This window comes from Salvelinus namaycush, chromosome 40 (genome assembly GCF_016432855.1).
Source record: "Salvelinus namaycush isolate Seneca chromosome 40, SaNama_1.0, whole genome shotgun sequence".
Classification (NCBI taxonomy): Eukaryota; Metazoa; Chordata; class Actinopteri; order Salmoniformes; family Salmonidae; genus Salvelinus; species Salvelinus namaycush.
This window is the reverse complement of record NC_052346.1, coordinates 3992015-4006424: the sequence shown is the minus strand read 5'-3', so window position 1 is coordinate 4006424 and position 14410 is coordinate 3992015. Positions and strand designations below refer to the sequence as shown.

Sequence of the window (14410 nt, the reverse complement as noted above, 5' to 3'; positions counted from 1 at the left end):
ATTGAATTTACCACAGGTGGACCCCCTTTTGCCCTCAGAACAGCCTCAATTCGTCAGGGCATGGACTTTACAAGGTGTTGAATGCGTTCCACAGAAATGCTGGTGCATGTTGACTCTAATGATTACCACATTTGTGGATGTCCTTTGGGTGGTGGACCATTTTTGATACACATGGGAAACTGTTGAGCGTTAAAAAAAACAGCAGCGTTGCAGTTCTTGACACAAACTGGGGCGCCTGGCACCTACTACCATACCATGTTCAAAGGCACATACATCTTTTGTCTTGCGCATTCAGCCTCTGAATGGCACACATCCACAATCCATGTCTCAATTGTCTAAAGGTTTAAAAGTCCTTATTTAACCTGTCTCCTCCCCTTCATATACACTGATTTGAAGTGGATTTAACAAGTGACATCAGTAAGGGATCAAAACTTTCTCCTTGTCAGTCTATGTCATGGAAAGAACAGATGTTTGTGATCTTTTGTATACTCAGTATATGACAGGCACTAATTTGCAATATAGCCTGTGTCGTTAGCTTCGCTTTTATAACATATAAGGCTTAAGCAGACAGACAAGAAGAAGCACAGTGTGACCGCAGAGAAGATGCTGAGACAGACAGCACAAGAGGGAGGCAAATGAAATGACTAGAGCAGAGACACAGTTATAGTGATGAGTTAGTTGTATCTCCAGTGGTGTTCTTACATATTGTATTTGTTTTAAACATGAGCTGGTTAAAATAGGAGGGACATGTCGTGCCAGTCACTGGAATAGAAATGGTTGATAAATGCTGAACTGTACTGCCAATGTTATTTGTCAACACCTCTGCCTGTGACTATGTAAGGTGTGTGGGTATGGGGTGTGTGTATGGCTTGTGGCCCACCTGGGGATGGAGATTGTGAGTTGGCTGGTGTGGATAAAATGCCAGGGCAGAATTCTTGTCCCAGTCCGCTCCTGTGTGTGTGTGTGTTCGTGCTGGGAGAAGCTCTGCGTTTGGTGTTCATGTAGGCACTCTGGGAAGACTCCACTCTCTTTAGTCTCAGTTGGTAGAGCATGATGCTTGCAACCCCAGGACTGTGGGTTCTATTCCCGCTGGGGCCACCCACACCAAAAATGTATGTGTGTGTGTGTGTGTGTGTGTGTGTATAGCTGTAGTGTGCAGGAGATCAGTAAATCTCTCCGCTCCCCCCAAAACAAACTATAGCACACTACATTTCCAATGAAGATACTTGTATGATATGAAGTGTCTCTGGAAAATTCTTGCACAGAAAAATCATGACAAACAGGAAATGTTGGCCTACACAGTGACCACAACGAGATGTATGGTGATACGATTCGATGTAATACTCCCCTGTCTCTGTGATCATACCAGAGTTTTCCTGACTGTCTGTCACAGGAGACAGTCACATAGCAACAGAGAAACCTGGGTGGGTCTCTGCGAGTTCTACCAGAAGCAGTGAAATATGATATGGAGAAAATCAAACATGAGTAATGCGATACGAGGTTCCAACCCCAAAAAAGGTCACACACCGGTAGAGCGCGGAAACTTCTGATGAAGTTCACAGTGCACTGCCACAGAGTGCGGATATTTTTTACTCAAGAGTCTGTGCAGTCAGTCACCCAGCTAGATGTGCAGCAGAGAGAGTTGCTTACAGTCGACAAGGGCCAGATTGTTGTTCACAGTGAAGTGACAGGGAAGGATGTTATGAGACGCACGCTGTCATCGTGTGACAAGCATGTGTTGTATGTTTAGGTAGAGCAGAGCAGTCACTGTCTCGTTCGGTTTGGCATACAGTGTATCATTACATTTACCCTGATTGTTGTGCACTGCAAAGGGATATCAGGGGAGCTTCAGTTTCACGACAAAACTGAGAACTTTCAAGATGAACGTTTACTGTATACCCACGATCCTCCTCTCCCTCTGCCTCTCCAGTGCTGCAAACATGATAAGCTCCCACAACTGTAACGGTAAGATCTGAGCCTGTTTAGTAGGGTGCAATGTTATAGAATGTTCATAGAGTATTGTGTAGAACAGATGTAAATGTCAGTCAGGTAGAATAAGAAATCGTTTCAGCTCTAATTATTACATTTCTGTCTGAATGTTTTACCATTGGACTTTGTCATTAACGTTCATCTATATTCTCAGTATCAACAAATGTCACATCAGGCATGATCCATAGCACTACCAGAACATTCTGATAACAAGAACAAAAGCCAAAGGTTGCCCAATCAAAGGGTTGCAGATTATTCAAGATTGCAATGTTCACCAAGCTGCATGGTTTTATCAGGTGTGGATGCTAGTTTCAGTGGTTTGGATCTCTCCAACACATTACTCAAACTACTGTAGTTAAACCCCAATTACAGATGTGGATATGCTTTAACATCTAGACTACAGCTATATTATGAATAGAATAAGCAGGTCTATGTACAGTTGAAGTCGGAAGTTAGGTGCTTAGGAAAGTTAAGTGCTGAGGAAAGAGACGCGTTCTGTCTCCTAGAGGTAAACGTACCGTGGTGCGAAAAGTGCAAATCAATCCCAAAACAGCACAGGACCTTGTGAAGATGCTGGAGGAAACCAGTACAAAAGAATCTATATCCACAGTAAAACGAGTCTTGGTCGACATAACTTGAAAGGACGCTCAGCAAGGAAGAAGCCACTGCTCCAAAACCGCCATAAAAAAGCCAGACTACGGTTTGCAACTGCACATAGGGACAAAGATTGTACTTTTTGGAGAAATGTCCTCTGGTCTGATGAAACAAAAATAGAACTGTTTGGCCATAATGACCATCGTTATCTTTGGAGGAAAAAGGGGGAGGATTGCTAATATTATTCTGACATTTCACATTCTTAAAATAAAGAGGTGATCCTAACTGACCTAAGACAGGGAATTTTTACTAAGATTAAATGTCAGGAAATGTGAAAAACTGAGTTTAAATGTATTTGGCTAAGGTGTATGTAAACTTCTGAATCAACTGTAAGTAATGCATTGAATTGGCTGTTTCCTAATTTTGATAGGACTTTGCAGAAATGAATAGGCAGGGGTGACAGGGATGAAACTAAGTGACTCACGTTTTCTATTCCACACAGTTCTGTGACTGCCTCTCTCCACCACTTTATGAAAGCTCTCTCGCGGAACATGTTCAATGTGTGGGTTAAAATACAAGGAAATTACAAATAATGAAATATGAATAATCCAGATTTGGGGCTAGGTACAATATGAGTAAGTGAAAGCAATCTGAATTGTTTGAATCCCCTTGAGATTGCTGCTTGTCGCTTCATTGTTTGCTAGAGATGTCAGGTTTTCAGTTGTGATATTAACTTGTAGTTGGGATTTACATTTGGTTGTGAATTCAACATGAAATCGCCCCCCCCAAAAAAGATAGGTTGAAAAAAAATACTCTTATGCTCAGCAACACATTCAACGTCAACACATAGATTATATATAATCGAATCATTTTTTTTTTACCTTTTATTAAGCTAGGCAAGTCAGTTAAGAACAAATTCCTATTTACAGTGACGGCCTACCAGAAGGCAAAAGGCCTCCTGGGGGATGGGGGCTGGGATTAAAAATATATATTTTTATTTAAGTATAGGACGAAACACACATCACGACAAGAGAGACACCACAACGCTACATAACGAGAGACCTAAGAAAACAACACAGCATGGCAGCAACACATGAAACACATCATGGTAGCAACACAACAACATGGGAACAATACAACATAGCAGCAGAACAACATGGTAGCAGCACAACAACATGGTACAGTACAAAAATTATTGGTCACAGACAACAGCACAAAGGGCAAGAAGGTAGAGACAACAATACATCACCCGAAGCAGACACAACTGTCAGTAAGAGTGTCCATGATTGAGTCTTTGAATGAAGAGATGGAGATAAAATGGTCCAGTTTGAGTGTTTGTTGCAGCTCGATCCAGTTGATAGCTGCAGCGAACTGAAAAGACGAGCGACCCAGGGATGTGTGTGCTTTGGGGACCTTTAACAGAATGTGACTGGCAGAACGGGTGTTGTATGTGGAGGATGAGGGCTGCAGTAGATATCCCAGGTAGGGGGGAGTGAGGCCTAAGAGGGTTTTATAAATAAGCATCAACCAGTGGGTCTTGCGACAGGTATACAGAGATAACCAGTTTACAGAGGAGTATAGAGTGCAGTGATGTGTCCTATAAGAAGCATTGGTGGCAAATCTGATGGCCGAATGGTAAAGAACATCTAGCTGCTCGAGAGCACCCTCAACTGCCGATCGATCTATAAATTACGTCTCCGTAATCTAGCATGGGTAGGATAGTCATCTGAATCAGGGTTAGCTTGACAGCTGTGGTGAAAGAGGAGTGATTACGATAGAGGAAACCAAGTCTAGATTTAACCTTAGCCTGCAGCCTTGATATCTGCTGAGAGAAGGACAGTGTACCATCTAGCCATACTCCCAAGTACTTGTATGAGTTGACTACCTCAAGCTCTTAACCCTCAGAGATAGTAATCACACCGGTGGGGAGAGGGGCATTCTTCTTACCAAACCACATGACCTTTGTTTTGTTCAGAACAAGGTTAAGGGCAGAGAAAGCTTGTTGGACACTAAGAAAGCTTTGTTGAAGAGCGTTTAACACAAAATCCAAGGAGGGGCCAGCTGAGTATAAGACTGTATCATCTGCATATAAATGGATGAGAGAGCCTCCTACTACTTGAGCTATGTTGTTGATGTAAATTGAGAAGAGCGTGGGGCCTAGGATCGAGCCTCGGGGTGCTCCCTTGGTGACAGGCAGTGGCTAAGACACTTTATACACTGCACTCTTTGAGAGAGGTAGTTAGCAAACCAGGCCAAAGACCAATACTCCTTAGCCGGCCCACAAGAATGGAATGGTCTTTGGCCAAGTCAATAAAAATAGCAGCACAATATTGCTTAAAATCAAGGGCAATTGTGACATAATTTAGGACCTTTAAGGTTGCAGTGACACATCCATAACCTGTGCGGAAACCAGATTGCATACCCGCGAGAATACTATAGACATCAAGAAAGCCAGTCAATTGATTATTGACAAGTTTCCAACACTTTTGATAAACAGGGCAAAATAGAAATTGGCCTATAACAGTTAGGATCAGCTTGATCTCACCCTTTAAATAAAGGACGCACCGTGGCTGCCTTCCAAGCAATGGGAACCTCCCCAGAGAGGAGAGAGAGGTTAAAAGGTCGGAGATAGGCTTGGCGATGATGGGGGCAGCAACCTTAAAGAATAAAGGATCTAAACCATCTGAACCAGATGTTTTTTTAGGGTCAAGTTTAAGGATCTCCTTTAGCACCTCAGACTCAGTGACCGCCTGCAGGGAGAAACTTTGTAGCGGGGCAGGGGAAAAAGATGGAGGAGCTTCGGGGATAGTCACATTAGAAGGGGTGGGAGATGAGGAAGTGTTGGATGAGCAAGGGGGCATGGCAGAGTCAAATAGGAATCCTGACTTAATGAAGTGGTGATTAAAGAGCTCATCCATGTGCTCCTTTTCAGTAACAACCACACCATCAACATTATGGAACATTATTTAACCGTTTTCCCAAACTTCTTGGGGTTAGACCCACAGAGAGAGAACTGCTCCTTAAAGTAACTAACGTTGGCCTTCCGGATAGCCTGAGCGCGCTTATTTCTCATTTGTCTGAACGAGAGCCAGTCAGCCTGAGTATGCGTGCGCCGAACGATTTGCCAAAGAGAATTCTTGAGGTGGAGTACCTCAGATCACAGTCGAACCTGGGGCGGAACCTGTTTTTAATTCTCATTTTCTTTATGGGTGCGTATTTGTTAACGATACCACTGAAAATATCAAAAAAGAAGGTCCAATTGTCTTCGAGCTGATTCTATACCATTTTACAGAGGCAAGATCATGAAGGAAGGCTTGCTCATTAAAGTTTTTTAGCAAGCGTCTATGACAAGTCAGGACAGGTCGTTTCACTGAACAGCCATTACGAACACAGGCTGTAAAACAGTGATCTCTAAGGTCATTACAGAAAACACCAGACTGATACCTATCAGGATTATTTGTGAGGATAACATCAAGGGGAGTAGCCTTTTCTGGATGTTTGGAGTCATACCTTGTGGGATTGGTAATAATCTGAGAGATTTAGGGAGTACCATTGCTTTAGGACTTGGTCAGGTGGTTTAAGCATGTCCCAGTTTAGATCACCTAGCAGGACAAATTCAGACTTGGTGTAAGGGGCCAGGAGAGAGCTTAGGGCAGGTAGGGTACAGGCCGGTGCTGATGGAGGACGATAGCATCCAGCAACAAGTCAACAAAGAGTTATTTTAAAGTTTAATACTTAAAACCAGCAAATCAAATTGTTTGGGGACAGACTTGGTGGAGACAATCAAGCACCGTAGTTGTTCCTTGGTAAAGATTGCCACTCCACCACCTTTGGAAGATCTGTCTTATAGAAGATTTGTCTTCTAGAAAGGTTAACATCAGTGTTCCAAACACTCTTAACGACGTCTCAGTAATGACCAACACATCTGGATTGGAGCTGTGAACCCACACTTTCAATTGATACATTTTAGGTAATAAGCTTCTAGTGTTAACGTGCAGAAAACCCAGGCTTTTACGAGAGCAGAAATCAGTGAAGCAGATAGAGCACAAATCAGAATTGAGGCTAGCAACAGTAGATGGGCCAGGATGTGCATGCACATCTACAGATATAATCAGCAGTAATACAATCAGGTCACGGCAGAGGACAGGGAGAGCTCTGCAGTGTTGATTTATAACAGTTGAATGTGCATTAGATGGCAACAAGATCATATTGTACAGCAATTTCCTTAGGTAACATGAATACAAAGCCGGCGAGAGGTGATTAGAATAGGATGGGAGGCCAAGAGTCCGTGTAACCAATAGAGAGTCAGAGTCCCGAGTGTGGGAACAAACAGGACACGCACAACTGACTGCCTCTGTTTGACTTTTGACCTTCCCTCACCAGACAAGCTCAGAACGTTCAATGTGGTCCGTGTGTCTGTCAACGGCACTGCATCCGTCAGATGCCCCAACCTGACAGGCAAGGACCAGGAGGAGATGAAATTCCACCTTTACCTGGGCTTGGTCGAGGTTGGCAACCACACTCACGACAATGCTCACAACCACAATTCCACAGAGACCGTGAGTCCTGTTGGGAAGGGTCTGGGGCTGAGGGTGAACAATCAGGACCATACGGTCAGTTTTGTCCTCTCTGGAATGACCACAGAGCACGCTGGAGTCTATACCTGTGAGGGGCACCCCATGTACCCACCTCCCATTGAGAAAGTACCAGACGAGCCTCAGACCTTGGTCCTGGTTGAAGGTATGTTTACTTCAAAAGGAACTGATCTATACAAGCACACACAAATACACACGGGTGCGCACAGGCATGCACAAAATGCTATATATTGATTTACAGAAATAGATACACTTGAGTGTACAAAACATTAGGAACACCTGCTCTTCCATGACATAGACTGACCAGGTGAATGGTATGATCCTTTATTGATGTCACTTGTTAAATCCACTTCAATCAGTGTAGACGAAGGGGAGGAGACAGGTTAAAGAAGGATATTTGTGCTTTGAGACATTTAAAACATGGATTGTGTATGTGTGCCATTCAGAGGGTAAATGGGCAAGGCAAAATATTTAAGTGCCTTTGAACGGAGTATGGTAGTAGGTTCCAGGTGCACCGGTTTGAGTGTGTCAAGAACTTCAACGCTGCTGGGTTTTTCACGCTCAACAGTTTTCTATGTGTATCAAGAATGGTCCACCACCCAAAGGACATCCAGCCAACTTGATACAACTGTGGGAAACATTGGAATCATCATGGACCAGCATCCCTGTAGCACGTTTGACACCTTGTAGAGTACATACGGTGACGAATTGAGGCTGTTCTGTGGGGAAAAGCGCGTGTAACTAATGTTCCTAATGTTTTGTACACACACAGTATATTCTAATGATCTATTTACACTTAAAAAGCCAAACTGGCCAGTTTCCTGAACCTATACAAGCCTACTTCTGGACTGAAATGTATTTTCAATGTAAAAACGAAGTTACTCCAGGAGTAGGCTTAATCTGGATCCGGAAAACTGCCCCATAAAGCTTAAAACTATATCTATCTCTCTCTTTCATTGGTTGGTCAGCTCTCCAGTGCCAGGCAATGAAGACTGGGGGATGTGTCGGCTCTGGAGATGATGGTGTCCCTGCTTGGGCATGGGTGCTGGGGTTCTGGGTCACCACCATCTATGGCCTGGTTGTCACGGTCATCGCCTTTGCCATCCGGGTGAGTGACATCTTGCTTCCTTTCCTCAGAGAGGGTAACTTGTCTTACATCCATGAGATGCTGCCTCCTGTGATGAAAACATTTAAGCAAGCCTTGGCATAATTTCAATGCACAATTAACTATTTAGTCCATTGAGAGGTATATACCTGTCTATTTAAGGAAAAATTACCTTGATTAACTCCTTAGTCATAGCTGCCTACTCCTGATGGCTTGTTTTTCAAATCATACTGTATGAGCAAAAAATATGTAGCTTCATCTGGAATGCTAAACCGGACAAGATAAAACGTGCTTATCTATATAATGAATATGAACTGGGTGGGCTGAGATGATTAAATATAAAAGCACTTAATTAACCTCTTAAAGCTTTACCTATACAAAAGTTTTACTTAGACCCGAAATGGTTCTCAAGTAGAATAAAGTAAAGCACATCCATGGTTTAAAAATGGCCTTAATTAATGAATTGAAACCTTGTTCAAAGTATCTCTTTTTCAAATAAGCAATGCAGAGCTGTTTACAATTTCGATTTCATCCCCCAGAAAAGATAGAACAAATATTACAACACATTGTTGAACTCGAATGTGCTGGTTGATAAAAATACCTGTATTTTGAGGACCAGGATGTTGACAACTGTGCCATACACATTGCAAAATAGCTGGGAAGAGAATTTTGATGTACCAATTCCATGGCACAGGGTATATATATATATATATATATTAGTACCAGTCAAAAGTTTGGACCTACCTACTCATTCCAGGGTTTTTTTTCTTAGTAAAAAGTATGGTCTACATTGTAGAATAATAGTGAAGACATCAAAACTATGAAATAACACATGGAATCATGTAGTAACCCAAAAAAAGTGTTAAATATATTTTATATTTGCCTTGATGACAGCTTTACACACACTTTGCATTCTCTGAACCAGCTTCACATGAGGTAGTCACCTGGAATGCATTTCAATTAACAGTGGTGCCTTGTTAATTTGTGGAATTTCTTTCCTCTTTAATGCGTTTGAGGCAATCAGTTGTGTTGTGACAAGGTAGGGGTGGTATACAGAAGATAGCCCTATTTGGTAGAAGACCAAGTCCATATCATGGCAAGAACAGCTCAAATAAGCAAAGAGAAACGACAGTCCTTCATTACTTTAAGACATGAAGGTCAGTCAATCCAGAAAATGTCAAGAACTTTGAAAGTTTCTTCAAGTGCGTGCAGTCGCAAAAACCATCAAGCGCTTATGATGAAACTGTCTCTCATGAGGACCACCACAGAAAAGGAAGACCCAGGAAGACCCAAGACCCCAAGTAACAGACACATCTCAACATTAACTGTTCAGAGGAGACTGCGTGAATCAGGCCTTCATTGTCGAATTGCTGCAAAGAAAAAACTACTAAAGGGCACCAATAAGAAGAAGAGACTTGCTTGGGCCAAGAAACACAATCAATGGACATTAGACTGGTGGAAATCTGTCCTTTGGTCTGATGAGTCCAAATTTTAAATTTTTGGTTTCAACCGCCGTGTCTTTGTGAGACGCAGAGTAGGTGAACGGATGATCTCCGCATGTACAGTGGGGCAAAAAAGTATTTAGTCAGCCACCAATTGTGCAAGTTCTCCCACTTAAAAAGATGAGAGAGGCCTGTAATTTTCATCATAGGTACACTTCAACTATGACTGACAAAATGAGAAAAAAAATCCAGAAAATCACATTGTAGGATTTTTAATGAATTTATTTGCAAATTATGGTGGAAAATAAGTATTTGGTCACCTACAAACAAGCAAGATTTCTGGCTCTCACAGACCTGTAACTTCTTCTTTAAGAGGCTCCTCTGTCCTCCACTCGTTACCTGTATTAATGGCACCTGTTTGAACTTGTTATCAGTATAAAAGACACCTGTCCACAACCTCAAACAATCACACTCCAAACTCCACTATGGCCAAGACCAAAGAGGACACCAGAAACAAAATTGTAGACCTGCACCAGGCTGGGAAGACTGAATCTGCAATAGGTAAGCAGCTTGGTTTGAAGAAATCAACTGTGGGAGCAATTATTAGGAAATGGAAGACATACAAGACCACTGATAATCTCCCTCGATCTGGGGCTCCACGCAAGATCTCACCCCGTGGGGTCAAAATGATCACAAGAACGGTGAGCAAAAATCCCAGAACCACACGGGGGGTGAAGTGAATGACCTGCAGAGAGCTGGTACCAAAGTAACAAAGCCTACCATCAGTAACACACTACGCCGCCAGGGACTCAAATCCTGCAGTGCCAGACGTGTCCCCCTGCTTAAGCCAGTACATGTCCAGGCCCGTCTGAAGTTTCCTAGAGAGCATTTGGATGATCCAGAAGAAGATTGGGAGAATGTCATATGGTCAGATGAAACCAAAATAGAACTTTTTGGTAAAAACTCAACTCGTCGTGTTTGGAGGACAAAGAATGCTGAGTTGCACCCAAAGAACACCATACCTACTGTGAAGCATGGGGGTGGAAACATCATGCTTTGGGGCTGTTTTTCTGCAAAGGGACCAGGACGACTGATCCGTGTAAAGGAAGGAATGAATGGGGCCATGTATCGTGAGATTTTGAGTGAAAACCTCCTTCCATCAGCAAGGGCATTGAAGATGAAACGTGGCTGGGTCTTTCAGCATGACAATGATCCCAAACACACCGCCCGGGCAACGAAGGAGTGGCTTCGTAAGAAGCATTTCAAGGTCCTGGAGTGGCCTAGCCAGTCTCCAGATCTCAACCCCATAGAAAATCTTTGGAGGGAGTTGAAAGTCCGTGTTGCCCAGCAACAGCCCCAAAACATCACTGCTCTAGAGGAGATCTGCATGGAGGAATGGGCCAAAATACCAGCAAGTGTGTGAAAACCTTGTGAAGACTTACAGAAAACGTTTGACCTCTGTCATTGCCAACAAAGGGTATATAACAAAGTATTGAGATAAACTTTTGTTATTGACCAAATACTTATTTTCCACCATAATTTGCAAATAAATTCATTAAAAATCCTACAATGTGATTTTCTGGATTTTTTCTCTCATTTTGTCTGTCATAGTTGAAGTGTACCTATGATGAAAATTACAGGCCTCTCTCATCTTTTTAAGTGGGAGAACTTGTACAATTGGTGGCTGACTAAATACTTTTTTGCCCCACTGTATGGTTCCCACCATGAAGCATGGAGGAGGTGTGAGGGTGCTTTGTTGGTGACACTGTCTGATTTATTTACAATTCAAGGCACACTTAACCTGCATGTCTACCACAGCATTCTGCAGCGATACACCATCCCAGCTGGTTTGTGCTTAGTGGGAATATCATTGATTTTTCAACAGGACAATGACACCTCCAGGCTGTGTAAGGGCTATTTGACCAAGAAGGAGAGTGATGGAGTGCTGCATCAGTTGACCTGGCTTCCACAAATCACCCGACCTCAAACCAATTGAGATGGTTTGGGATGAGTTGGACCGCAGAGTTAAGGAAAAGCAGCAAACAAGTACTCAGCATATGTGGGAACTCCTTCAAGACTGTTGGAAAAGCATTACTCATGAAGCTGTTTGAGAGAATGTCAAGAGAATGCAAAGCTGTCATAAAGTCGAAGGGTAGCTACTTTGAAGAATATAAAATATATTATGATTTGTTGAATTTTTTGAGGTTATGTGTTATTTCATAGTTTTGATGTCTTCACTATTATTGTACAATGTAGAAAATGGTATAAATGAAGAAAAACCCTTGAATGAATAGGTGTCCAAACTTTTGACTGGTACTGTATATAAAACGACGAGTTGATAAATAAAATGATGCAAGATTCAACATTTCGTGCGCTTCAGACCTCTTAAGGATCGGACCCTTTTTTTCAATTTTCGCCCAAAATGACATAGCCAAATCTAACCACCTGTATGTAGCTCAGGAACTGAAGCAAGGATATGCATATTCTTGTTACCATTTGAAAGGAAACACTTTGAAGTTTGTGGAAATGTGAAGTTTGTGGAAATGTGAAACTAATGTAAGAGAATATAACACATTAGATCTGGTCAAAGATAATACATCATCTTTGAAATGCAAGAGAAAGGCCATTATCTGACTTGGGACTCTTAGCACAATTTAACTTTTGGCCACTAGATGGCAGCATTGTATGAGCAAAGTTTCAGACTGATTCAATGAACCATTGCATTTCTGTTCAAAATGTTGTATCAAGTCTGCCCAAGTGTGCCTAATCGGTCAATATATACACATTTTCAAGTACATAACTGTGCACTCTCCTCCAACAATAGCATGGTATGTTTTCATTGTAATAGCTTCTGTAAATTGGACAGTGCAGTTAGCTGAACAATAATCTAAGATTTCGGCCCATATAAGATATGTCTATGTCCTGGGAAATGTTCTTGTTACTTACAACATCATGCTAATCACATTAGCGCAAGTTAGCTCAACCGTCCCGAGGGTGGGACACCGATCCTGTAGATCGTTAAGAGGTTTTAAAATGATTGTACAGAATTCTTGCCAACAACAAAATGTTGAATATTTGGGGCATACAACCATCGCAGCTCTGCAGATTTTGATGTGAGGATACAGAATCAATAGATCATTTGTGCTGGTATTTCCCTCAAGTAGACGGTTTCTGGTCTCAGTTTCAGGAATGGCTGAAAAGCATAACAATCTAAAATTGACCCTGGAAATAGCATTGTCGGGAGATTGAGAGACCTGGTCAGTCATTTACTAATACTCTTAGTAAAAGTATTTATCTTCAACTCGCAATCTAAGGATTCTATTCGATAGATTCAAAATTGCATGTTAAACATCATAGCATAGTTGAAAGATATCTTGCGAAGAAATACGACGAGGGTGGCAAGCTGAGATAGGTGGGATGAGCTGAGGGAAATTGAGGGTTGGGATGTGGAACTGGAGACAAGTGGGAGTGAAGTTGCTGGGATGACGGTCAAAGATAAAAGTCAAAAATAAAGTCAAAATAAGCAAAAAATACAAGTTTAAATGACACAAAAAGTCAAATAAAGTCAAATAATGCAATATAGTATATGTATTTAAAACATAAATGATGCATGGAGACAGTTGTATACAACTACAACTGCATGCATATACACAGCTCACCCTACTCACTCTCCACCTCTTTCTGTGAATTTGATCCTCAGCTCAGACTGAGGAGAGTGGAGTGTTCCCAGAGCGACTACATGAGTACCAAACCCAGAGCTCCACTCGGGTGGCCCAGGAAGAAGCAGGGGGTCCAGCATCCAATCCGAATGGGACGATACTGATCACGGTCAACCTCAGATCAGTCATTCTCATACAAAAGCTACACGAGAGTTGAGCCTTTATTGGCCCTTGAGAGCTGACTTCGGAAACCCACCAAGTTCTTTATGTAAACCAGTTCTTCAAGTCACATGGTGTACATCTAAATTGTACAACTGATTGTGTGTAAATAAAGATTGAGTTATCTTATAAGTGTTGATCAAATAATTATAGTCTGATGTAATATGATCTTCCGGGAAACTATTGAGAATGGACTCTTGAAGTTGTGGGCAGCATACCCCCAACAACAACAAATAATACGAAATGAATGTTCATCTCTCATATCCCCATGCATACTGTAGTTAACGCGCACACACAAACAGGTTAAGCTTACAGACACAGGGACACCCTCAGTGATATGTAGTGCGCGCGTGGCGTAGCTAGAGGAAGACCCTAGTGAATGGGTCTCACGTGAAACAGTGGTTTCCAAATACGAGGGGACTAAAACCACATACTCTTTCTCTGAGAGCCACTGCGATTGTCATGTATGGGTCAAAATAAGGGACTGTCCTACATTGAAACTGACACACTGAATTACAAATCCCTGCTTGTGTTTTCGGACATGACCTTGATGTAAGGTACATCTCTCTATTTTCACTAAGGAGCACACTTAACTTGTGAAACTCGGCGGATAAGGAAACGATAGGAAAGAAACTGCTGCAATGACTAAAAAAACAAAAACACCTAGCATCATTTCCTGTTTAAGGTTCCCTTGGAGGTTGTTTTTTTGTGCCATTGTGCACTTTAGTATGCACAAGAGGCACCGCTCCTTGATGTTGCACACCTTGCAGTTTCTATGTAGTTAGGGTAAACACACTGCAGTAGACT

At 42.2% G+C, this 14410-nt stretch overlaps 1 protein-coding gene across 1 annotated transcript; it reads left to right on the top strand.

The window, feature by feature from the left end:
- Positions 1-1683: 1683 nt before the first annotated feature.
- On the top strand, positions 1684-13652 carry LOC120033756 (T-cell-specific surface glycoprotein CD28-like). Its single transcript, XM_038980212.1, has 4 exons — positions 1684-1965; positions 6967-7323; positions 8147-8286; positions 13426-13652. Exons 1-4 carry the CDS (start codon positions 1881-1883, stop codon positions 13546-13548), a joined length of 705 nt encoding a protein of 234 aa, XP_038836140.1. The 5' UTR covers positions 1684-1880; the 3' UTR covers positions 13549-13652.
- Positions 13653-14410: the final 758 nt, after the last annotated feature.